This window comes from Kwoniella botswanensis, chromosome 2, assembly GCF_036426115.1.
Source record: "Kwoniella botswanensis chromosome 2, complete sequence".
Classification (NCBI taxonomy): Eukaryota; Fungi; Basidiomycota; class Tremellomycetes; order Tremellales; family Cryptococcaceae; genus Kwoniella; species Kwoniella botswanensis.
In genome coordinates this window covers 1,486,856-1,509,694 of record NC_088600.1, presented here as the reverse complement: position 1 = coordinate 1,509,694, position 22,839 = coordinate 1,486,856, and the positions used below count along the sequence as shown (strand labels likewise).

Sequence of the window (22,839 nt, the reverse complement as noted above, 5' to 3'; positions counted from 1 at the left end):
CAAGATTAGTGTCCATACCACACGTCTGAAATGCATTAACACGATGTTGTATTCTAATCTCTTGATCAGCGGTTTCGATTTCTCGCTTTTTCGTTAAAGGCAATGAGATTTGTTTGATATGTATGTTTCCGGGACGAATGACATTCCTAGAACAAGATGGGGACGGGGAACGCAATTCCACCAAAGAATGGTTGATATGCGATCTGACTTGAATTGCATTTGATAGAGTGATCGAATCTAGTCAAGATGCATGATGATGATGATGATAGTCGAAAAAATGGATATACACAATTATTTACAGATCTCTAAACCGTATCAACTGACTTAGCAACGGAAGAATCCTAGTATGATCATATCATCATACACGCTACAATACATTGATCATTCCTTCTTCTCGATATCTTTCTCCTCGACCTTCTCTTTCTCCTTCTTCTCCTTATCTTCAGTATCTACAATCGATTGAGATGGACTTGATAGTTCCGCTGGAACCAATTTACCTTTACCCGTTCCCTTGATAGGACTAGGTATAGATACGTTCGTACCCGAGGAAGAGGACGAAGAGGTGAGTGGTTTGGAGAGGGGTGATAATTTCTTTTTGTTTTTACCTTTTGTCGTTTCTGTTCCTGCCGATGTGGCAGTCGAATTCCCTTCGGTAGCGTTCTGGACAGATTTGGGTATTTCTGTATCATCATCATCTTTCTTTTCTCCTTGAGATTCCCCTTTGACCTCCCCTTCTATCTCCGTTTTCGCTTCTTGGGGTTCGTTATCTTCCTTGCCCTTCTCGCTCTGAGCTAACTCTGACTCTACTTCCTGTACATCACCGGACAAATCAGAGTGAACTTTCTTTTCCTCTGCTTGAGTTTCCGTCGATGAGGACGAGGACGGAGCGAGTGGAGCCACAGTGTTCTCAGGACTCAATTCACCTTTCTCCTCCAGTAACTCAATCTCATCTTTGGGTACTATCTCTTCTTCTCCTTCTTTTACTACTTCTTCTGCTTCTAGCTTTTCCTCTTCTGCTAAGCTTGATTCCTCCTGCTTACTCTCCTTCTCTAGGGGAGTTTTGATATTCTCCAAATTCTCCTCTTTCAATTCATCCGGAAGAGTGACTGCCTGATCTTGGCTGTTGTTCTGACTTGTCGTTGCTTCTGATTTTGAATCCGGCTCTTCATTAAGATGAATGACCGTATCTATACTCTCCGATCTATCTCTATTCTTATTCGTATTCTTACCCGGTGAAGTGGAAGTTGTAGAAGGATTCTCTAAAGTCGAGTTGGAACTGAGTAAAGGGGGTATAGCTTCACCAGCTTGATCAACCCAATGCATCGTAGCTCTAGGTTGTTTACCTCTCCCTAAAGTATTCTTACCTTTTCCTGTACCGAATTTCAATGGACTACTTGGTATATTGGGCACTTCGGAGTTATCACGTATCGTACCATAGCCTTGTTCGGTCGTCTGATCAGGTTTGAGAGTCTCGTTTCGAGTAGGTCCAGGTGGTTTGGAAGGTGATGATATTGACTTTGTAGGTGATTGTATAGTAGTGGGTGGTAAAGATCTATCCAATGATTGTGTCCTCTTTTCCTTTTCTTTGTAAGAACCATAGTTTCTACCTCTCCCTTCATCTTCTTCATCACTCGAAGAAGAATCTTTCTCTTCATTCGCTTTGGACAAGACCACCGCATCTCTCGGAATGGGTAATAAAGAATTACCAACCAAGTTGAATTTCTCGCATAAGCCTAAAAATCTCGAGTATAGACTCGTTTCATTCTCGCTCAGCTGGAAGGCCTCGCGATGGTGGAAATATGCGTGGGAGAAGATACGCGATAGTCGACGGAAGAGGGACGGAAAGTGGGAGACGGATGATGGAGGGATTTGCATTCTGTAATATAGGAGAAAAGAGTATCAATATAAAGGTAAGAGTGCTCGGTTAAATTTCGGACGAGGTGACACCAGTGAGATCTAAAGAGGTGTCTTGTGGGAGGCGTGGAATACTGTGAACGAGAAGATGGTAGACTCACCTCGATGGGAAATTCTGGGACGAATTGAGTAAAGCTGTAGTTGAATCTAGACTGTTCACCAAACATCAATCACATATTAGCAAGTACATTTACATTTCTTTTGATTGACGATATGATCAGTCGCAACTCCTCCTCCTACCCCAATCTGCCATCACCCCTCATACCCGTAAACATTGTTCCGAAATAGCTACCTTAAGAAGCTGATCTGTTTATTGTCTGTGGGATGCCATCACACTCACGTATGTAAGATATAGTCTATGGCTGAACAGCTCTCCGCTCCACCACCATGTGCCGAACAGAGGTACAACCACTCATGAGCTTTCATCTCTGGACATGTCTCGCGGGTACATATCGGTAGTAAAGCGGTGATCAACGGTGTGAGGTCGATAGGTAGTCGTCTATTCGTATAAAGGTCGCTAGCTTCTTTACTGTCATGTGGAATGTCAAGAGGATGAAACTTACCGTAGATGTTCATATATCCACTGAATAGACAGATTACAGAAAGCCGAAGACACGTATCAGCTCATATTCTTGTTCAGTGGACATATGACACAGTGAGTGTGTTATCATGGGATGATCCACCCACAACATTTTTATCAGGTGCTTTCCCACCCATACTCTTATCTCCCACCGGAACATCTATCAGTCCCCGTACGTCATGAGGATCATTCCTGATTTTCAAAGAAAGGTATTCTGCAAGTTGGAATGGGCCGTTCAATGATGATAGATCCGGTACAGCTGGATTGGGAGGCAGGGGCGGTATCTCCTGCTTCATTCAAAACCATAAATCAGCTCTTGTACGATGTCCTATATGTAAGAAAAGTAAGGGTAGGTAGTTTCTAGATAGCAGATGAAAATGTAAGCTCACAGATAGCTTTGTGCCCCTCTTCAATCGATATATACCATTCTTACCTTCACTTTGTGACGACGACGAAGAGGAAGAGGTTGGTGGGATGATCATGATGCTGGATATTGACTATCGGCCTAGACTCCTCTTCCTAGTGCTCGATGTGAATAGTCTGTTTCGACCTCGCTTCCTACTCTGCAGGTGAATGATGACTCAGTCGTGTGCACTCGAATGTGTTATTCGATGACTTATGCATCACTGAATCGTCTGTCATTCAACTTGAACGACTCTTGCATCTCCCTGTCATCACGTAAACGCGTCTCTTTGTACTGCCACGTGGAAAGCCCACATAAACTTATATAACCCACCCTTATTGCATGCCAAAGGTATATAAACCCAAGGGTCGGTTGCGAGATGATGACCAAGAAAGAACCCACAACCCGGAGATGAAGCACTGAAGGTACTCCAACGATTCAACTTGATCATCTTTCATAGGTTGAGAGCAGTATCATCACTCGAACAACAAGAGGAATAGCTTCCTAGCAGCAATTATAAGCGGTGACGATAAGTTGTTACCACCGACACCTATCATCGACCTCCGACACCTTCACCTCTGATTTACCAGAACAAGGAAAGAGGGTATAATGTCGGGTGGTCAGAGTTATTACGAATTCTATAGGGGATCAAGGTAAGTCTGCTTATCTGCAGGATAGCAATACCGGACATCTTAGCAGACGAGACAAGCTTATCAGATATATGACTGTGATGCAGTATCGGTACGGCCCTTACGGATGCTCTGGACGAACTGATCACTCAGGGTGATATCCCACCTCAACTAGCTATGAGGGTATTACAGCAGGTAAGTCTCACCTGTCATATACCAACTTCTCACCTTAGTGATGCATCTTCCGTGCCATACATGGGTGTCAAGCTGATAATATTTTTGGGGTGGTACGAATAGTTCGATAAATCCCTGACCGAATGTCTCCAGAAAGGAGTTAAGAACAAAACTACCGTGAAAGTGAGTCTCCAGTTTCTCCAAGTCATACACTATTAGGCAGCAGTATGTTGATAAACTTTTCGATGATAGGGTCATTTGGCAACTTATAGATTATGTGACGATGTATGGACATTCGTCATTAAAGATCCGCAATTCAAGATGGAAGGCGTTGGTGCAGGGTAAGTTGAATATGCACACATCCTGTCAATCCCACATTAGTAGCTGGATAATAACGAGTGACTCTTATACTGATGAATTTACTTTCGTTCGTAGTGCGGAAACGGTAACAGCGCCGAAGATCAAGATTGTAGCTTGTAAGAGTGGTGATGCGCCTGAAGGGAAGAAGAGCGGTGCGAAGAGTAATGATTTTGCTTGAGAGGTATAACCGGGTATCAATCTTTAGTGGAAAGGTTAGATTATAGGAGGAAGGGTGATCAGTTTCGGTTTTTTTTTGGAAGATCATTTAGCTATTGTGTAAACACGAGAAAAAAAGGTGCAAGACGAGACCAACAGTATGAAATTAACGAGATTTGACTTAGCTGTCGATATAGAGGGATAAGAGTCAAATAGGGGAACTATTCTGTTATGACTAGAGTATGGACTATTTGTAGAAAGTATCATCATTTATCATTCATCATTCATCGTTCTATCTAATCTAACGAATATGTGTATGTATCATCACTCATCAGATACGGGGAGTCTCTCATCACGGGTATGGACTTGTCATCACACCTTGCATTCTCCTGTTATCCATCACTCCCTCGTGCTTGTCCATGCTTGTCCATGTCAAACCATCTTATCAGGACGATCTGGAATGGGATGGACTACAACGGGTATCTGTTTTATCTTGGCATCTGTGTGCATGGAGATGGGTTTGTGCCACAGACATCGTCATCAGGTGACGTAACATGTGTGTACTGCATCACCGTCATACCACGACCTATCAGATCACCCTCACTACCTATATATAATACACCCTCAAACCACACTTTCTTACTTTTTTTCATCCCTTTGATACCTCACATCTTAAGAAACAACGACACTTCCAAGATAACACGAAAACAGCATATCGCAGGCAGAATGGATTTCATCAAGAAAGTAGCTCAAGAAAAGCTTTCAGACGCTTGTAAGTTTAGCTGTGATCGTTTCCTACCCCAACTCTTCTTCAGCTGATAATCGGATGGATCAGTCAACGGAGACGATGACAACAAGCAACAACAAGGTGGATACAACAACCAACAAGGCGGCTATGGTAGTCAACAAGGAGGATACGGCGGCCAACAAGGAGGATATGGCGGTGATAACCAACAAATAGGTGGTTATGGTGGGAACCAAGGAGGCCAAGGTGGATATGGCGAGAACCAAGCTCCTGGAGGCTACGGAGGAGATCAAGGTGGATATGGGGGACAACAAGGCAGTTATGGAGGTGGTGACAGTTACGGTAACACCGGTGGAGAGCAATACAACCGACCTCACGGTGAGGGCGGTGCTGGTGCTGGCTATGGTGGTGGTTCAGGTGGATTCGGTGGTGCACCTCAAAGTCAGTATTTTTCTACTCACCTTGAGTCAGATCGTAATCACAACCTCAGCTCATCTGTGCGATGTGTTGCTAACGTCAATTTCATGAACGATAGTCAACGAAAACACCGCTGTCCATGCTGCCAACCAATACGGTTCGAACGGTAACGAAAACTCATCGTTGTTCTCCACCGCCATGTCATTCTTGGGTAACATGAACAAGGATGATGCCGATGTCGACGAAGACAAGGTTCAACAACAACATCAAGAAGCTTATGGACAGGGTAATGCCAGTGGAATGAGCGCTAATGCTATTGGAAGGTGAGTGATTCAGTCTGTTATTATTGATTCCCTTTCATTCCTTCCACGTCAATCGAGATAAGACCCTCTCATGCGATCGGTGACATGTTATACCCAAGTCGTAGTATAATTGTAGTCGTGCTGACTTTCATTTTACTTCCCAGCGCCGCTGCTCTCCAAGCCCTCAAAGCGTTCACTTCTGGTGATAACCAAGCTGCCAAGAGTAGCGGTGGTGGTGACATGCAATCCAAGGTGAATCTTGGCTCTTTACCTTTCAGAGTTTATCGCATTGTCACTTGTACTAATTATATTGAGTACCACAGATGATCGGTATGGCTATGTCAGAAGCTGCCAAGGTGGGTTATGACTTGCGTGAACACGTATAGTGGCTCGACATTCTGACTTTGCGACTTCAGCTCTTCGACCAATCTGGCGGTGCAGCCCAAGGTAACAAACAAGATGCCGTCACTTCTGCCGGTCAAACTATCATGAAGCTTTTGATCAAGTCCCAATTCTCAGGTGTAAGTGAACTTGTTCTCTATTCCTGAGCAGTGAAGGCTGATATCAGATGAAATAGACTACCGGTGGTGGTAATTCCGGCGGTTTATCCGGCTTGATGAGCATGGTAAGTTGACACCTTATTCAGATACATGTGTGCCGGGTATGATGGCTGATATACGATCTGACATGGGTGTTTAGGCCTCCAAATTCATGTAGATGGACTAATGCTGTTAGAAATGACGAGGAGAAGGAATTATGCAGTATGCAGCTTACGGTATTTATCAACGAAAAGAAGTTATAGCATCAGTACACGATATGAATATGAATTACCTTGAAGAGATAGGCAAGTATGTGCTGTATATGTCAATGGACTACATCGTTGTGTTGATTGCCAACCCACAACAGGTTGACCACACCACATCCCCTTTGATCATGGCGCAGGCCAAGCAAGGAACGTCGCCAACGTATCAATATCACTTCCCATTTACTGTTGTTCATCCCAAAGCTACCTTATTCATCTTGCTTGAATGGTTTAATACACCAAAATAAAGATTATATCAGATCACATTCACAGCAGTGCAAGCTACTCTATGAACTCGTGAATACATTACATTGTTCGCCTCCGATTTCCGACGCGTCATACATACCACGTCCAACTTCGCAACCTACTGTGATCGATATCGTCCTTTCACCTGCATGGTATATATATTGCATAGCCTGATTGGCAAGGCTACCATTTACCTAGATCATGCCTGTACGTGATAATATCATGGAATAGACTTGTTAACGAACACATTCAGCTGATATGAAGACGTTTGAAATCTGAATTATCAAAAACAGCGTATATCTGAACAGTCGTCCAAGTCCAAGTCCAATCGACCAATATATCATTCACAATCCGCTCTCTTCTTGCATTACCCAAAGAGATCATCACTAACATCCTCTCATACTTTACCACCTACGATCAAGGGACACTAGCAAAGTGTTGTCTCGTCTCCAAGAAGTTTGATTCCTTGGCTCGTCCAATACTATGGAGATGGCTTAGACTCGTTTCTCCTCCCGCATCTTCGACTATCTGCGAATCAATCAACATAACATATTGGACAGATCAACTACGGAGTCATGTGAGACATCTGACGGTATCGTATCATGCAGATCGAGACCAATGGTGTGGTGTCAAGATTAACCTTAAACAATCATTAACTAGTACTGTTACAAGTATCAGACAATTGGATTTACCCAATTTGAAAACATTAGAAATTGGTCAACCCCTACTCGATAGGCAACCAGATAATGATCGACGAACATTCCATGAGATTTGGATATCAAAAATTCGATTTTGTGCATTAATCAAGAATGCCCAGCCGACCACGGTCATAATGCGGGAAATCTATTTGAAGGAAACTGATTATCATTCTAATGGGATTTCACCACGTACATGGCTAGATGTCGATACGCTCATACTCGTCTCACATTCTTTGAATTGCGGTAGGTATGGATATCATTATCTTCAACCTGACTTACCGGATCTCAAGAGGGTCATTTGGATCTTCCACCCTAATGCACTTCAAGATCAAAATCAAGTACAACCTGATGAGGACGGGAATTGGACGCCGATAGAGGAGAAATTGATGTTTGATTTATCCACGAGATATCCCAAGATCCAAATCACGATTGTGAATGTAGGACCTGGACGACATTATCGTCTACATAGCGAGAGGGATGTTGAGAAAACTGGTAGAACCCATGATCTCAAAGCTGAGGATATACTCAGAAAGAATTTTCCAACTCACCTTGGATCACGGATAGATAAAAACGGAGAGGATGGGCAGAAGTTGTTCAAGTTCGTTAGTCTAGATCAGTTCCTGGAGGAAGAGGATTGGAAGGATTGGTTCGATCCGAAAGAGATGGAAGAATGAAGAGTTGCTATGGGTCAGATGGATAGTGGACAAGTTGGGCGGGGGTAAGATGTACAGTGTTTGATACATCAGATGTACTGTATATACTCGGAAATTGCACAATGCTAATTACAATACATGTACGTTTACTACTAATGGATCCAAAAAGGTTAAGATTCAAATACCAATTTCGGTGATCAATCACTTCGGCAACCCATCCATGACCTTCTTCCAATCTGCCAACACACTTGGTTCGATCCAGTCCCACCATTCCACATGATCTACAAACCACCTCACGTCTATGAACCTGACATTATTCATCCGAACTTCGAGCTCGTTCTTATCCAAATCCCAGTAATAAGGATATTGCATCCTGAATTTCCAAACTTCGTCTCTCAATTGCTTCTCAATATCATCCTGTCTTTTCCCAATAGACATATATCGTCTATTAGGATCTTTCAGTATCGTACTACCTACATTGACTATACTAAATCTCACATCGGGTGATGGTAGTAGTCAAAGGATTAATTGGGTTATACTATGTGTATTGACTTTGTACCATTCTTTATGAATTGGCACCTGCTCTTTCGTCTTACTATCGATACAAGGATCAAACAACCAATATACTTCTTTGATACTGGGTAAGCTGGGTAGGTGCAAGGGTAGAGGTGAAGTGCAAGGTCGATATTTCTCATAAGACGATGAGATGACTACTAACGTTTTGACTTTTTCATAAATGCTCGTAAGAATATCGGGTAATTGGAGATCCAATAATCGAGTAGATACGTTCCTGAAGATTATAATCTCAGGCTTGAGTCTGGCAAATAATGGACAAGGTTTGACGTAGATTGAGTATTGGGTAAATGGCCTGTATGAAATCGCTGGAGATAGTTCGGTCGATGATTGAGACCGAGATCCATCTGGAGGGTGATCAAGTTCGGTAGGTCGAGTATGTCGAATGAGGGATGGGAAGAACATCGGGAATGGGGGTGATAGTTGATAGTAAGAGATTTGGTGTACTTTCGAAGATATCCCATCTGTTGAGGTATGAAATGAGGTTGATGAAAGGCTGGGACGGAATTGCGACCCTCATGTCCATATGCTTTTCGACGACCATAATGATCATTTCTCGAGGTATCGTCTTCGCAAGTCAAATCGATGTGTCTGTAAAGTAATGGTATGGTCATTTCTCTGAAAGCTCTGGAGACAAGGCAGCATGAAGCCAAGGTAGGTATCTGGGTATTATTCTCTAAAGAGGATAGGTTGTTGATGACTTCGCGGATGATCTCGTTAGGTAGAAGGGATGTGATTCCACAGATAGGCATTATTCCTCGTCTCCCTTGCCTTGTGAAAAGCCCGAGATTCGAAAGACAAGGTCAAGTGAGAAGAAGATGAGATCTCAGGCAAGTCAAGGTTGTAAGACCCAGCAGCGAGTTGTGAGTAATTTGTTAATCTGTAATATTATCCTTTGGTCATACAAAGGAGAATGTGATGATTGCTATCATTGACTATACAAAGGAATTATGATTTTTGAGGATAATGGGGACTTTCTTTGTAAAGTAGGTCCTTCGGATTTGTTGTACATATATTTCAATATGATGATGGGTTCTCAGCCAGAAGCATTTAAGCGACATGGCTTCTCTTGATTGTGTGTAGAATCAGGTATCGATGCTTTGTATGGGGTTGGTGTGTGTCTCGAATAGATAGTTCGGGTCAGCAATGTGTTAAGCCGATCATTTGTTCGACGGTTCTTGACATGCATGAGATACGGTATACATGGAATGAGCTGTACTTATATATTCACATCAATTTTTTCTTTCTCTCTTGCCTGGCGATCATCGTCTGACTGCTTTCGGATAATCCGTTGATATTGAGTTCTGCCATTCTGTCTACAGCTACAGTATTTACCCTTCGATTTCCTCCTGACCATTGTGCTTACCCATGATATCCACCCAGTTCATCATTTCTTCTTCTTCGAACCAATCTTTCCAATTCTCCTTCTCCAGGAATTCCTCAAGACTCATAAAACCGATCAATCCCTGCTTTCTGGGCAAATCGTCTTTCCTGATGGGTGTGGATGTATTCTCGACTAGATGGGTTAAATTATGTCTGAAGACATCTTCTGAAGTCAATTCGCCATCTTCTAGATCGGCAGAGACAGAACTATACAATCGATACCGAGCGCTTGGACCCAGATTGACGATCGTTATGGGGACATCGACAAACTTCTGCAAGAGGTGCGACAGCAAAACGTATCCGGTATATATTGAGGTTTCACTCGATATGAGAGGCTGTAAGAGGGGGCCCGAGGGAGTTGATCGGAATGCCTGAGGATCGCATATCCAGATCACCTTTTGTAAATTGATGAGACCGGGAGGAGGATGGCGATATATAAGATGTTCGTGCTGACTTATCGATGATGAAATCATGATGAGCGTTTCGACCTCTGTCCAGGTTCTGATAGGTACTCCTCGACATTGGGCTTCGAATGGTGTATTGCCGACATTTCGAATGATCGCTACTTTTGGACGAAGACCTTTCAACAAAGGGCAGAATTGATTGTTAATATTGGATGACCATCTATGGAAATCACTCGAAGTCCATGAGTTGTCTTTATTCCTTTGAGCGTCAATTTGCAGTACTTTCAAATTCGGAAGATCTAACTGTCTAGGATGGCTGAAATGACACCATGTATCGACGTGTTGTTTTACCGACAGGAATTGCACCAGATTCTTCCATTGTTCTTTCCAGTGTGAGATTTCCAGAGGCTTTTCCGGCGAGTTTATGGGGATGCTTTTCGAAAGAGTTGGTCTGGGTGATACGGGAGCTGGAGGAGAGAGTCTCATTCTTCTCCAGAGTAGAGTCCGAGCGATGGAATCGAATTGCCTTGAAACGAGACAACATGCTGCGAGGGTACCTTGATTGTCGGAGGTGAAGTAGGAGAGGATACGATGAATAATTTCATGAGGTAATAGGGGAATGTTAACCTGCCGGTTTTGTTGACGGTCGAAGGATTTGCGGGAACGCTTGGGCTGTAAGTTAAAGTTGAATGTACTGGATTCAGCATACTGTTCTACTCGTATGCATGATTGTACACTCACCGGCATGGTATAGTACTGTAGTCGGATTGGTAACTCTTGCTGCTAAGATTGGTAAGATGAGCAAGGAGAAATGACCTAAGAGATATAGATTGGGAAAAATAAAAAAGGGTGTGGGAGTGATGGGAAGTTGATCAGATGCTCGTCTCATAGCTGTGTAGTGGCAATGGATACGCAAGGAAAGGTCAGTGCGCATATCGCATATCGTCTGTGCTGCACATCGACGCATTGATCCCTTGGGTATCACCGAGGACGAGTCCGTGCTCCATAGGATGTTTCGACTTCTGGCTTTGACTCTTTGACTGCATTCATACATGTATCCAAGTATAAACCTATGGAATCATAAAAATTTACATAATTCACACGTCAGTGTACATATCTATATCACCTGTTGATTCTCCTTGTGCAATGTTCGCAATCACAGCAACATAAACCTAAACTGATAATCCAATATCATTTTCCATTTCTTTCCTCAAGAAACCTTGGGAGACTTAAGCAACGTATCTGAAGTGCAAGTTTTGTTTATCGGTGAGATCCACAAAGACTTGAACATCAGGGTTGTAAGCTTCGTCGCCTTCGTTGAACTTCTTGTCCCTATTTCTATTGGGGATGACGAAACAGAACCTCAATCCTAGGATCACTAAGATTTCAGCGGCTCGAGAGGCCATGCAGACGATGATACCCGTTCGGTAGACTGGAGCTTCCGAAGTTAAGAATGAGTATGGTCCGACGATATTTCCTACAGCTACACCTAAGAAGATAGCAGCTGAGGCTAGGACTTTCTTGGTTGTTCCTCCGACGTTACCACTGACGAGGGATAGGGCCAATACGAATACTGCGTTTGACGATCCAGTGAGGTAGTATCCTATCAATCGAGGTGCAATACCCTTGGTAAATGCCATGAGAGCAAAGCCGATGACGGTCAAACATGTTACACCGGCCATCAAGAGAGTTCGAATGTTGAGATGGTGAGTCTTGTGGTTGACAAAGATAGCCATGAGGATCATGAGGGCGATGAAAGTTCCGTAAGGAATTTGTAGAAGTGTGACGTTGAGGGTACTGAAACCGAATCTGAAGGAGGAAATTGCGCAGTCAGTATTATAGTTAGGCTCAGAGAGATGACGCTAGACTTACCCTTTGATAACGAGAGTACCGAAGTTTGAAGTAGCACCATTGGGAACATTGGCGAAGAAACCGAGTAAGAAGTAAAGGTAAATCTTGATATCTTTGACGGTCTCGATGACTTGGTCCCATTTCAATTGTCTTTTCTCAACGGTGTGGTGATCGTGTCGTTTTCTAGACATGGTCACAACAGCTTCTCTTCGGTTCAACCATTTAGCCGTGTGGGGAGCATCGGGGATTAAGATACCCATGACAATAGCCCAAAGTGAACAGACGGCTCCGATGATCAAGAACTCGTATCGCCACGAAGCCAAGGAACCACCAATATGACCGATACCGTATCCTATTAATCCACCTAAAGCGATACCAACACCATTACCGGCGTACCAATATCCAATAACTGTAGGTTGTTGTCTTCGAGTGAACCACATTCCGGTGATGGCGACGAAACATGGATCGGCGACTGCTTCGAACATACCTGACACGAATCGGAATGCCACCATATCGCCATAGTCTTTAGATGACGCCTGAACCATCAAGAATACACCCCAGAGGAAGATGTTGATGGAAAGGTATTTCGCCAGAGGGAATTTTGCCAATAATAAGTTTCCTGGGATAGCCCAAACCAACCAACCGATGTAGAAGATGGATGAGAGATTGTTGTAATTATCGCCTTTGAGATGGAGATCCGTTTTGAAGTCGAACAGCTGAGTCATGCGAGTGTCAGTGCGTGATCAAAGAGCAGAGGGAGGGTGGACTACACTTACAGCAGCATAAGATAAAGTAGTCTTATCAACGTAGTAGAAAATATAATCGATGAATAAGGCAGGTACGATAAGCCAGTAGATTTTTCGTTCGACCTGAGGCAGTATTGTTGCAAGATCAGCCTCATGCAAGGGTATCACATGAGATATCGGCAGGACTCACCCTTTTGACTTCGTAGGGATCAAGTTCAGTCTCATTGGCTTCTGCCACTTCCCTCATGAATTCCATCGAAGGGTTTCGCCTGAGCAACTTCCTGAGACCAGTTCGAGGTTTGGCTGCATCGTCACCACCATCGTAATGGATATCTCTTTCGGCGCCTTGCTTCTCAGCGATCGAAGCGTTCTCGACGTGTTCGGTAGTGGCTTTACCAGCCTCGAGGTCTTTATCGAAGTTCGTGTTGATAGCTGGGATAGGATCGGCAGGGAGGAAATCCGCTGCGTCCTCGTGATGATGTCGAGTAGCCATTTTGATAAGTTAAATTGCTCGCTTAACTTCACTCGATAAATTGATAACTTGGAGTGAGTGTGTCTGGGGACAGAAGGATTCATTCTTGAGGGGTACCAGAGGGGTGGTTTATATATCGTTGAGTGTAAGAAAGACATCCACCTCAAGTTCCCCATGGTGCTTACGATATTTGATGAGGGGTAACGAAATGGAGTCCACCGGGGTACCTCGATCGAACGGTCCGTTCTAGCGGTCCGTCCTTGGTGTCTTTCAGACAAACACCACTGCGCATGCGGGGAAAGGGTTTAAGAACGTCATGGCCATGATCGAAGGCATGAATAGAGAGAAAAGTCTTGGAAGATACAAAAATAACACATGTTCACTGAGTCGAGCCGGCGGATGCAGGGAAGAAAAGCACGCAGCGTGAGTTACCGATCGAAGACCTCGTTCACATGAACTTTATCCATGAATCCCATTCAAGCTGGCAGAGGCTGCCTTTAAGAGGAGAGGTGGGGAGACAGGTGATATCCACTTGACCGGGTTTGCGAGGCGTTCTCATGGATCGTCTTACGTGAAGTCACCGATTCCAGCATTGAATATTTCCACTTTGGGCAGAAACATGTTAGGTGGATATCATTTCAAGCTTATTTAAATAAGCGACTGCGATAACGTGGCTGAGTGGATAGCAATCCACTTCTACAGTACCCACTTGATCCACCCTATCCACCTAGGCCGAATATCTAACCGGATGATCCGATCTTTCCGCTGACCAAATAAATAGTGATGACCATAAGTCACAGAGCATTTCGAGAAGTCCTTGTTTTACAACATTACATCTTACATCACGCTAGACAGTGACACATTGAGATAGATAGATATCATGCCTGCTCCATCATTCAATGCCCAATCAATAACGGAGCTTATAGCCCTCAGGGCTGGTAAGTTAGATCTCTATTCATCTCGCGCGTCTCGAAAACCCAGCAACCACGCTGACCATTTATGTAGAGCAACAAGGGGATGTACCCGCTGTGCATACTGGTGCTGCTGAGTTCGGCGAGAAGTTGATGACCCTCACGTGAGCCTTCTGTCGTCTGGCTGTAATGACGAGGAGACTTGTACTGATCATACTATCCAAAATAGCTTTTCGGACATCGCCCGCGCAGTAGATCGATTGGCGGCGCATTACGCTCAGCTGAACATCCAACCGATCGTCTCTTCGGGAGAAATACCCCCCGAGAGGGTCATTGCAGTTCTCACTTCCACCGCTATCGACGAAACACTATTGGAAATCGCACTTGCCAAACTCGGTCTTACAGCTTTACTACTGTCGGTCAACAACTCGACAGCCGCCGTAGCCCATTTGTGCAAGACCACAAAGAGTACACATCTGATATATGGGACCAAATTCGAGCAAACTGCGAAAGATGCACAAGCTCACTTGGCTCAGGAGGGTATAAATCTGGAAGTGAGTGCCTTGCTACCCTTTGAATTTGGAAAAGCTACGGAAAACTGATCATCGTTTTAACGTATGCAGGTTGTGCCCGAAACTAGGTATCCACTTTGGGGTCCAGGCGGAGTACGGGATGCCAAGATTCCCCAATACCCAGCTAGACTTACACCAGAACAAGAAGCCAAGAGAACTTGTGTGGTATTGCATTCATCTGGATCAACAGGTTTCCCAAAACCAGTGTTCATCTCGCATTACGGGTTGATAGCGAATGCAGCTCAGTCATTACCCAAGACTGGATTCTCAGCTCTACCTCTTTTCCACGGTTTCGGTCATTTCTCGATGTAAGTTTTCCATTCGTCAACATCATCGTCTTTCATGTCGATAGGCGACTGATATATCTGAGTGATATTGTAGTTTCCGATGTTTTTACCATGGAAAGACATTCACCCTCATGCCTCCGAATCTACCTCTTACTTCAGCTAACATTTGTCGAACCATCAAGAACTCCCCTACCCCACCCGTACAGCATTTCGCTGTACCTTATGTCCTCAAACTGCTCGCTGAGACGGAAGAAGGCGTAGAAACATTGGCAAATTTTGAAGCTGTTTCCTTCGCTGGTGCTGCTGTACCGGATGACCTAGGTGATAGATTGGTTCAGGCTGGCGTGAACCTCATTTCCTTCTACGGTACAACTGGTAAGTTTACCTTTTTCTCGCCCCTCTGCGAGATCCAACAAAGCTGATGCTTCGTTCATTCGTAGAAACCGGTGCTCTCATGACTTCTCGACGAGCGGACTACGTCAACGACAAAGCATGGAACTGGCTCAGAGCCGAAGGGCCAATTGAGAAATACCTCGAACTGATCCCTCAGGGCTCAGATACGTTCGAAGTGGTCGTTAGAGATGGTTGGCCAGCTAAGATCATGAGTAACAGAGAGGATGGTGCATACTGTACAAAAGATTTGGTACTGCAACATCCAGAACATAAGACTTGGTTCAAGTACATCGGTCGATTGGATGATACCCTCACACAGACGTTGGGGGAGAAGACTAACCCTGTTCCTATCGAATTGGCCATCGTGAGTGATATGACTCTATTGATAGAAACGTAACTAGAGCTGATGTCGATGTTTCTCATAGCGAGGTAATTCTCCTTTGATTGCTGAGTGTATCGTCTTCGGTGATGCTCGACCCCAGACCGGTGCTTTGATCCTTCCTTCCGAACAAGGTAAAGACCTTGCCAAAGACAAAAAAGCATACATCGATGCCATTTGGCCTGTTGTGGCTGAAGCCAATGCCAATGCCCCTACACACTCTCGAATCCTTCCTGAGATGATTGATATCCTTCCTTACGGTACTGAGATCCCTGTCGTAAGTCCTTCTTTCTTCCGCCATTAAGTTCATTCCGCATAGGCTGATAGTGTTCACTTAGGCCACCAAAATGTCTATTCTCCGACCAGCTTGTTACAAGAAATTCGGTGATATCATCAACGCCATTTACGAGCGATTCGAGCACGGTACCGGTCAACCCAAGAAGGACATCTCTAGTAAACCTGAGATGGAAGCTTTCCTCACTGAAACTATCCTTACTGCTCTTGGTGAAAAAGCTTCTGCTGGTCTTACACCAACGACCGATCTCTTCGCTTATGGTGTCGATTCGCTCCAAGCTACCAGAGTACGAAACGTCATTACGAAATCTCTGGAGCTCGGTGAGAACGTCAACCTCGGTCAGAATATCGTATATGAACATCCATCCGTCTCCGCTCTTGCCGATTACCTCCTTTCCGTCAAATCAGGTCAAAATGCGTCCAACTCACCTGAAGTAGCCCACAAGACAATGTTAGAGATGGTCGATCGATATGCCTCTCAACTGTACAAGGGTGATACTTCGTCCACTGGTCCAGCCGATGCTCAGATCAACGGTCATTCAGGAGAAGTTATCGTCCTCACTGGTGCTACTGGATCTCTGGGTGCTCATATCTTAGATCAGTTAGTCAGAAGACCGGAAGTAGCCAAAGTCATCTGTCTCTCCCGAGCTAAATCCCACGAAGATTCATTAAAGAGGGTACAAGATTCCTTATCTCAGAGATTGAGGAAGCTCTCACCTGAAGCTCAGTCGAAGATCATCTCGTTCGCTTCTGATGTCAACAAGCCTGATCTCGGTTTGGCACCTGAACAATACGAATTACTCAGACTTCAATCTACCGCTGTCATTCACAATGCTTGGCCAGTCAACTTCGTATTATCGATCAACTCATTCGACGAACATATCGGAGGAGCAGTCAACTTGCTTAACTTGACTTTGAAATCACCCAAAAAGATCAAACCGGCTTTCTTCTTCTCTTCCTCGGTAGGAACAGTACAAGGTCGACCTGATCCAATCGTTAACGAAGATTTCTCCGATTCACCTGTCACCGCCGGAGGAATGGGATACGGACGATCTAAATGGGTAGTAGAGAAGATCATGGAACGAGCATCAAAAGAGACTCAGGGCAGGGTCGGAGTACTGAGGATCGGTCAATTAGCTGGGGACAAAGAGAACGGAGTGTGGAACGAAACTGAAGCTTGGCCATTAATGTTCAGATCAGCCAATACCACTGGAACTTTACCGTTCTTAGAAGAGAAACCATCTTGGTTACCTGTTGATCAAGCTGGGCAAACAATCTCTGAAATCGTTTTGAACAACTTGCACACCGCTCAGCCATCCTCGGGTAATGTCTATCATGTGCTCAATGCCCATCTGGCAAGCTGGAGTGATATATTAGAGGGATTGAAGAAAGGTGGATTGAAGTTCGAGACAGTTGATAGGTACACTTGGCTGGAGGACTTGGCGAAGTCGAATTCGGATGTTACCGCCAATCCAACTTACAAACTATTGGTAAGTCATCAAACCATCTTTCAGAGTATCCTGTACCATGCTGACTATCTTCCTCCAATTGTTTAATAGAACTTCTACCAGAATCGAATTGGTAACAAGACCGAAAGACCTCACATGGAATTCAAAGTTGAAAAAGTCGAAGCTTCTTCACCTACGATGAAACAAGAGGTCAAGGCTATCGATTCCGATATCGTAGCGTTATGGGTCAAACAATGGAAATCTTCTGGTTTCTTACAGTAGTCGATATAGTTGAAGCAGAAGCTTTTTGTAGTATGTAATTGGGAATAAATAACAAAGTTGTAATTATTACATATATAAATCGATGCATGAAATTGCTTGGACATGGACTAAATTCTACCTCGCCATCTACTGACTCTATCTCGATTCTGATTTTATACATATGATGCCCCCCTTCTAGGCGAGCCAAAGTTTCGCTTCCCTGTAGTCGAATTCTCCCGTCCAGTCGTGATTTTCAAGGTATTCTTTCATCGTCAATATTTTGATTGAGTCAGCCTTTCCGATGGCGATATTTCTTCTCTCTTCGATTCCCAACTGATTGGCTTCATTTCGATGTCCCCAGTCGTCGAGTTTCTCCGCGATCATGGCCTGTTTAAGCTTGTTTGCGAAATTATCTTGAATTCTTCTTTCATTCCATGTATCCTCACCAACATATCTATGATGCATTGAACCTGAGTTGACGATAAAGGTAGGGACGTCCACCGGGATCCCCTTCATGAAACTTGCTAATGCTTGTAAGTCTCTATCGAGTTTTGACATCTGTCTCTCCCCTAACAAATCATGAATTCCTGGAACCCATCTGGGACCTGGGGAGACTGTACGGAAGATCCAGACTAATTTCTTGAGTTTGGGCATTGTTGCGAATCCACCGTAGATCGTTCGAGGTTTGACGGGAAGGAGCGGGGCGATAAGAGTGATTTCTTCGATAAAACCAAAGAGTTTATGAGGGACACCAAACATGTCGAATGTTTGAATATTGATGAGACTCATATTGTTCAATACTAACTTCTTGGGTTCAAGGCATTTCACCAAGCTACATTGTTTCTCCAAGATATCATTTGAATGTAACACCGATCCTAATCCGACAAGAGCCAAGTTTAAGACTAAGATCTTGAGTTTGGGATACTTGAAGGTTTTGTTACCACACCAAGTAGCATGATGATCATCGAAAGTCACCACTTCGGCATTCCTAAGGAGCTTCTTCTTTCGAGTGTTGGTCTTTTCTTTCCCGGCAGCTGTGTAGCGGTCAGTGGAATGATCGACTCTGGAATCCCTACGAAGAACATTGGAGATGCTGATTCGTCGATATAAGATGGGTGCGGCGATGCTGAAGATGGAGTGGGACACTCTGCAGCATCGCGCGAGGGATTTTCGGTCGGTATCAAGAAGGTAGGCGAAGACAAGTGAGAGGATCTCGGTGGGGAGAGGAAGCGGTGGAGCTGACGTTGTAGACTTGTGGGGCTTTTGTCGTTCTCGAAGGTCAGCTGAACTCTCTTGATGGCAGCGCCGTGGTGGAGATGATACTCACTGGCATGATCTCGCATATGCGGTAATCGCTTGTTGATGATAAAAAAGTTGTTTGTGTTATTGCGCTGTTTCGAATCGATTAGAACGAGTGTATGAGAAAGCAAACAAGACGATGGAGGATACCCATACTGTAGTCTGTCTAATATCAAGGTCCCCGTGCTTGGGCACCGAACGGGATCCAGAGTGTGGGTCCGTGCATCAGGGTCTTGTATGTGTGTGTGTGTGTGTGTGTGTGTGTGTGTGTGTGAGGAAAGCGACATTTGGGAAAGATCGAACTGTTGTCTGCTGAAGAATACCTTGGCCTAGAGATGGAGGAAATCAAAGCTTTCCTTTGGAGATATATGACTTCATACTGCCTGATATCTGGTACTACCTAATTCTATCGGTCTACAATCTATAATCCTGTATGCCTTAACTTCTTACACCTTCCTATGTGTATCCTTGACACTCGTCTCGAGTATACACAATGCTTTATTGCCTATGCTTTATGTTCTAATACACATATACGAATTCCTCATTTTTGAAGTCGGTCATATCAAGTAGAGCTGATTGTCAAACCAAACAATCAATCAGCAATTCAACTTTTGTTGACAGACTACCGATGAGATAGGTGTACTAACCATTCTGACCTAATACACCTTCAGGATCGTCTGTTCCATAAGCTTGATATTTGTTGGACATGGAGGTATCCTTGATATACTTGGGTTTACCGACTGCCACTCTTTGTCGCTGTCTTTGTTTGTTGAGGAAGAACAAGATTATAACTTCGAATCCAATTACCGCGAGAAGGGCACAGAATATCCCGAGTACAGCCTTGATTCCAGGAATGTAGTGAGGTTTATCTTTGTCTTCGAATAAGAGTGGACCTGATATATCGAAAAGAATGATTAGTACAGCACATCTCTAATTAGAGAAAGTCCAGCTGGGGAATAGTAAAACTTACCGATGATATTACCGGCTGCCGAACCAGCATTGTAAATCGACATGATCAGAGCCTTTTTAGTCTGTCCGGCAGTGTTGGCTACCATCCAAGAGACGATAATTGGATTACCACCAAACAAGAAGGACAAGAGGTAATATCCCACCATCGCTGGAGCGGTCTTGAATACGGATGCAGTACCTTCAACGTAAAGAAGGACTAGTCCAACGATAACGGGTATGACGTAGACTGCAACAACGGCAGATTTGATCTTGAATTTCTGGGCGGCATAACATCCACTTAAGATTGCTAGGAATTGTAAGAACCCGAATGGCATATTGAGCAACGCAGTTATGTATTTGTCCTATGCGTACCAAGAGGATATGTTAGCATCTGATCCTAATCAGAAAGCATGAATGATGTCAGCTGATGAACTTACGAAACCAAATTGACCCAGTAATGAAGGACCTGCAGAAGAAATGAAAATCAGTACAGGGACATCGTACTGAGTTATTTGTAGATCACATACCGAAATAAGTGGTGACCGATGCTCCGACGTTAAGTAGTAAAGTCATAGCCAGGAACATCCAAGATTTGATGTCATATGCCAATTCTAACGCGTGAGACCATTTGAATTCATTCGATCCTGTTCCAGTTTGGTTCGCCCTCAATCGCTCTATGCACTGAGCTTTCTCTTGTTCAGTGAAAAATCGAGCGGTGGAAACGTCCGAGTCGATAGAGTAGTATACGACAGGAGCAGATAGGACGGTGATTATTCCGCAAACCATAAAGATGACTTGCCATCCTGCGATTTTCTCAGAATCGATATGACCCAGACCAAAGGATAATAATGCTGCGACGATCGTAGCTAGACCGTTGGTAGAGTACCATGCCGCGACCCTGATGGGCTGTTCGGATCGTCGATACCATTGAGCTGTCATTATTGAGAATAAGGGTAGACAACCTGCTTCGAAAAGACCGAGTAAAGCTCGACAGGCCATCAGACCAGAGAAGCTGGAGATACAGTACAACTTTGGTCAGCACACAGTTCAGCCAGATCAGAGTGGGTTGAAGCTCCAGGGTAGCTTAGGTAATCAACAAAAGTAACCATCACTCACTTGTGTGCAGCTGCCATACAAGCTTGAGCGGCACCCCAACCAAAGATCATGACAGGCATCAGGATCCTAGCTGGCACTTTGACCAGCAAATAAGATGAAAAAGGTTGCCAAGCCAATTGAAGAATCGCGTTGATCGATCCCAATACGGAATATTGGTTGCCTACTAGACCAGTATCTTTTGACATTCCAAAGGTGTTACCGTACCCGAGGACCTACAATACCGAGTAGAATGTGTATCAGCTTGGCTAAAGCTTACAAATTGTGTGTATCTCTTTTTGCCGGGGGAAGGTGGACTTACAGTCTTATCCAAAATTTGTAGGAAATAAACCCAGATCAAAATACTTAAGATCCTCTTATCGGTCTTTCGCCTGATCCTGACGTTCTGCAAGATCGATAATCAAGGCAATCAGCTCAGCGTTGTTTACTGATTACGACCAATTTATAAAAGTGAGATTGAACACTCACATCCTCTTCAGTGACTTCTACTCTCTCGTCACCTAGGTATTTCAATGCATGATCACCATGTTTGACTTGTTTCGAAGTATGATGTGCACCTTGCTGTTTGAGTGGTTCGTCGCCGTCCTCCACATGGGAGACTTCAGGCTTATCTTCCACTTTGTTTCCTGACATCGTTGTCGTGATGGAGTCCTATTGATAAATGATCGCACCCGTTTGAATCGTTATTTTATAATTCGAATATGCTCTGAGGGAGATAACGGTTCGATGCAAATGTGGGCAAAGAGGGGAAGAACAAGTGATGGCTTCTGTCTTATAACATGGTTGTGTATGTACGAGTATGCCTTTTGCTTACGGGAAGACGGTCCGACCTGATGATCTGATTTCCAACCATTTGAACTCAGCTATCTCGCGTCATCCACCCGTTCGAGATTTTTTTCCAGGCGCCGGCGGTAAGAGCAGGATGGAAATATGGAGGCGTGAGAATTTAATCTAGGGTTTTACCTTGGCCCCATTATAAATAACTTCGTATTACCTTTACCCTGATATGGACTTTAGGCAAGGAGCCGCCGGACGCCACAGACAGATGGCAAGATACCTGCGCGGAGCCAAATCCTTAGTCAAAAAGCAAATGCGGAGCCAACGTAAGCGAAGTCCCAGCTCGACGTCATTCAAAATACCGAATGTCACCTTCGGATTGGACGTTTGACATGTATTGCAAGGAGGACAGGTTACGGTTCGGGAAGGTACAACCGGTAGGTTTTTGAGAAGAAATCTTAAACCAGTGTATAGAGCAGCCTTTTGAACACTTTTGCAGGCATCAATTGAGCATGATTTCGGGCGATCTTTATCACACAGGTGTGCTGAAGACAATGATGCCATTTCCACCGCCGTAGCTATCTTATGAGATGAGTGAAAAAGCTTCATATATGAAGGACTTTTTAGCTGGAAAAACTTCGGAAACGTA

At 44.2% G+C, this 22,839-nt stretch overlaps 11 protein-coding genes across 11 annotated transcripts; 4 read left to right on the top strand and 7 right to left on the bottom strand.

Moving 5' to 3' along the window:
• Positions 1-381: 381 nt before the first annotated feature.
• L199_007460 (uncharacterized protein) lies at positions 382-2,976 on the bottom strand (the record flags this gene model as incomplete). Its single annotated transcript, XM_064893149.1, has 6 exons — positions 382-1,876; positions 2,016-2,066; positions 2,255-2,413; positions 2,478-2,497; positions 2,602-2,781; positions 2,884-2,976. The coding sequence occupies 6 exons, from the start codon at positions 2,974-2,976 to the stop codon at positions 382-384; spliced, it is 1,998 nt and encodes a 665-aa protein (XP_064749221.1).
• A 530-nt stretch (positions 2,977-3,506) lies between these two features.
• Positions 3,507-4,238, top strand: L199_007459 (transcription initiation factor IIA subunit 2; the record flags this gene model as incomplete). Its single annotated transcript, XM_064893148.1, has 5 exons — positions 3,507-3,550; positions 3,634-3,721; positions 3,824-3,883; positions 3,953-4,041; positions 4,136-4,238. The coding sequence occupies 5 exons, from the start codon at positions 3,507-3,509 to the stop codon at positions 4,236-4,238; spliced, it is 384 nt and encodes a 127-aa protein (XP_064749220.1).
• A 704-nt stretch (positions 4,239-4,942) lies between these two features.
• Positions 4,943-6,397, top strand: L199_007458 (uncharacterized protein; the record flags this gene model as incomplete). Its single annotated transcript, XM_064893147.1, has 8 exons — positions 4,943-4,988; positions 5,052-5,402; positions 5,497-5,701; positions 5,845-5,932; positions 6,004-6,036; positions 6,097-6,201; positions 6,258-6,305; positions 6,380-6,397. 8 exons carry the CDS (start codon positions 4,943-4,945, stop codon positions 6,395-6,397), a joined length of 894 nt encoding a protein of 297 aa, XP_064749219.1.
• A 1,163-nt stretch (positions 6,398-7,560) lies between these two features.
• L199_007457 (uncharacterized protein) lies at positions 7,561-8,148 on the top strand (the record flags this gene model as incomplete). Its single annotated transcript, XM_064893146.1, has 2 exons — positions 7,561-8,028; positions 8,119-8,148. 2 exons carry the CDS (start codon positions 7,561-7,563, stop codon positions 8,146-8,148), a joined length of 498 nt encoding a protein of 165 aa, XP_064749218.1.
• A 132-nt stretch (positions 8,149-8,280) lies between these two features.
• On the bottom strand, positions 8,281-8,517 carry L199_007456 (uncharacterized protein; the record flags this gene model as incomplete). Its single annotated transcript, XM_064893145.1, has 1 exon — positions 8,281-8,517. The coding sequence occupies one exon, from the start codon at positions 8,515-8,517 to the stop codon at positions 8,281-8,283; it is 237 nt and encodes a 78-aa protein (XP_064749217.1).
• A 359-nt stretch (positions 8,518-8,876) lies between these two features.
• L199_007455 (uncharacterized protein) lies at positions 8,877-9,404 on the bottom strand (the record flags this gene model as incomplete). Its single annotated transcript, XM_064893144.1, has 1 exon — positions 8,877-9,404. The coding sequence occupies one exon, from the start codon at positions 9,402-9,404 to the stop codon at positions 8,877-8,879; it is 528 nt and encodes a 175-aa protein (XP_064749216.1).
• A 579-nt stretch (positions 9,405-9,983) lies between these two features.
• Positions 9,984-10,925, bottom strand: L199_007454 (uncharacterized protein; the record flags this gene model as incomplete). Its single annotated transcript, XM_064893143.1, has 1 exon — positions 9,984-10,925. One exon carries the CDS (start codon positions 10,923-10,925, stop codon positions 9,984-9,986), a length of 942 nt encoding a protein of 313 aa, XP_064749215.1.
• A 743-nt stretch (positions 10,926-11,668) lies between these two features.
• Positions 11,669-13,529, bottom strand: L199_007453 (uncharacterized protein; the record flags this gene model as incomplete). The annotated part of the gene is made up of 4 exons (XM_064893142.1): positions 11,669-12,248; positions 12,312-13,006; positions 13,067-13,159; positions 13,227-13,529. The coding sequence occupies 4 exons, from the start codon at positions 13,527-13,529 to the stop codon at positions 11,669-11,671; spliced, it is 1,671 nt and encodes a 556-aa protein (XP_064749214.1).
• Positions 13,530-14,388: 859 nt separating this feature from the next.
• L199_007452 (uncharacterized protein) lies at positions 14,389-18,074 on the top strand (the record flags this gene model as incomplete). The annotated part of the gene is made up of 9 exons (XM_064893141.1): positions 14,389-14,446; positions 14,514-14,583; positions 14,649-14,973; positions 15,043-15,299; positions 15,373-15,653; positions 15,719-16,035; positions 16,097-16,327; positions 16,389-17,834; positions 17,904-18,074. The coding sequence occupies 9 exons, from the start codon at positions 14,389-14,391 to the stop codon at positions 18,072-18,074; spliced, it is 3,156 nt and encodes a 1,051-aa protein (XP_064749213.1).
• A 174-nt stretch (positions 18,075-18,248) lies between these two features.
• On the bottom strand, positions 18,249-19,386 carry L199_007451 (uncharacterized protein; the record flags this gene model as incomplete). The annotated part of the gene is made up of 2 exons (XM_064893140.1): positions 18,249-19,313; positions 19,381-19,386. 2 exons carry the CDS (start codon positions 19,384-19,386, stop codon positions 18,249-18,251), a joined length of 1,071 nt encoding a protein of 356 aa, XP_064749212.1.
• Positions 19,387-19,871: 485 nt separating this feature from the next.
• On the bottom strand, positions 19,872-22,046 carry L199_007450 (uncharacterized protein; the record flags this gene model as incomplete). Its single annotated transcript, XM_064893139.1, has 8 exons — positions 19,872-19,924; positions 20,000-20,245; positions 20,323-20,662; positions 20,738-20,766; positions 20,828-21,312; positions 21,417-21,628; positions 21,715-21,798; positions 21,882-22,046. The coding sequence occupies 8 exons, from the start codon at positions 22,044-22,046 to the stop codon at positions 19,872-19,874; spliced, it is 1,614 nt and encodes a 537-aa protein (XP_064749211.1).
• Positions 22,047-22,839: the final 793 nt, after the last annotated feature.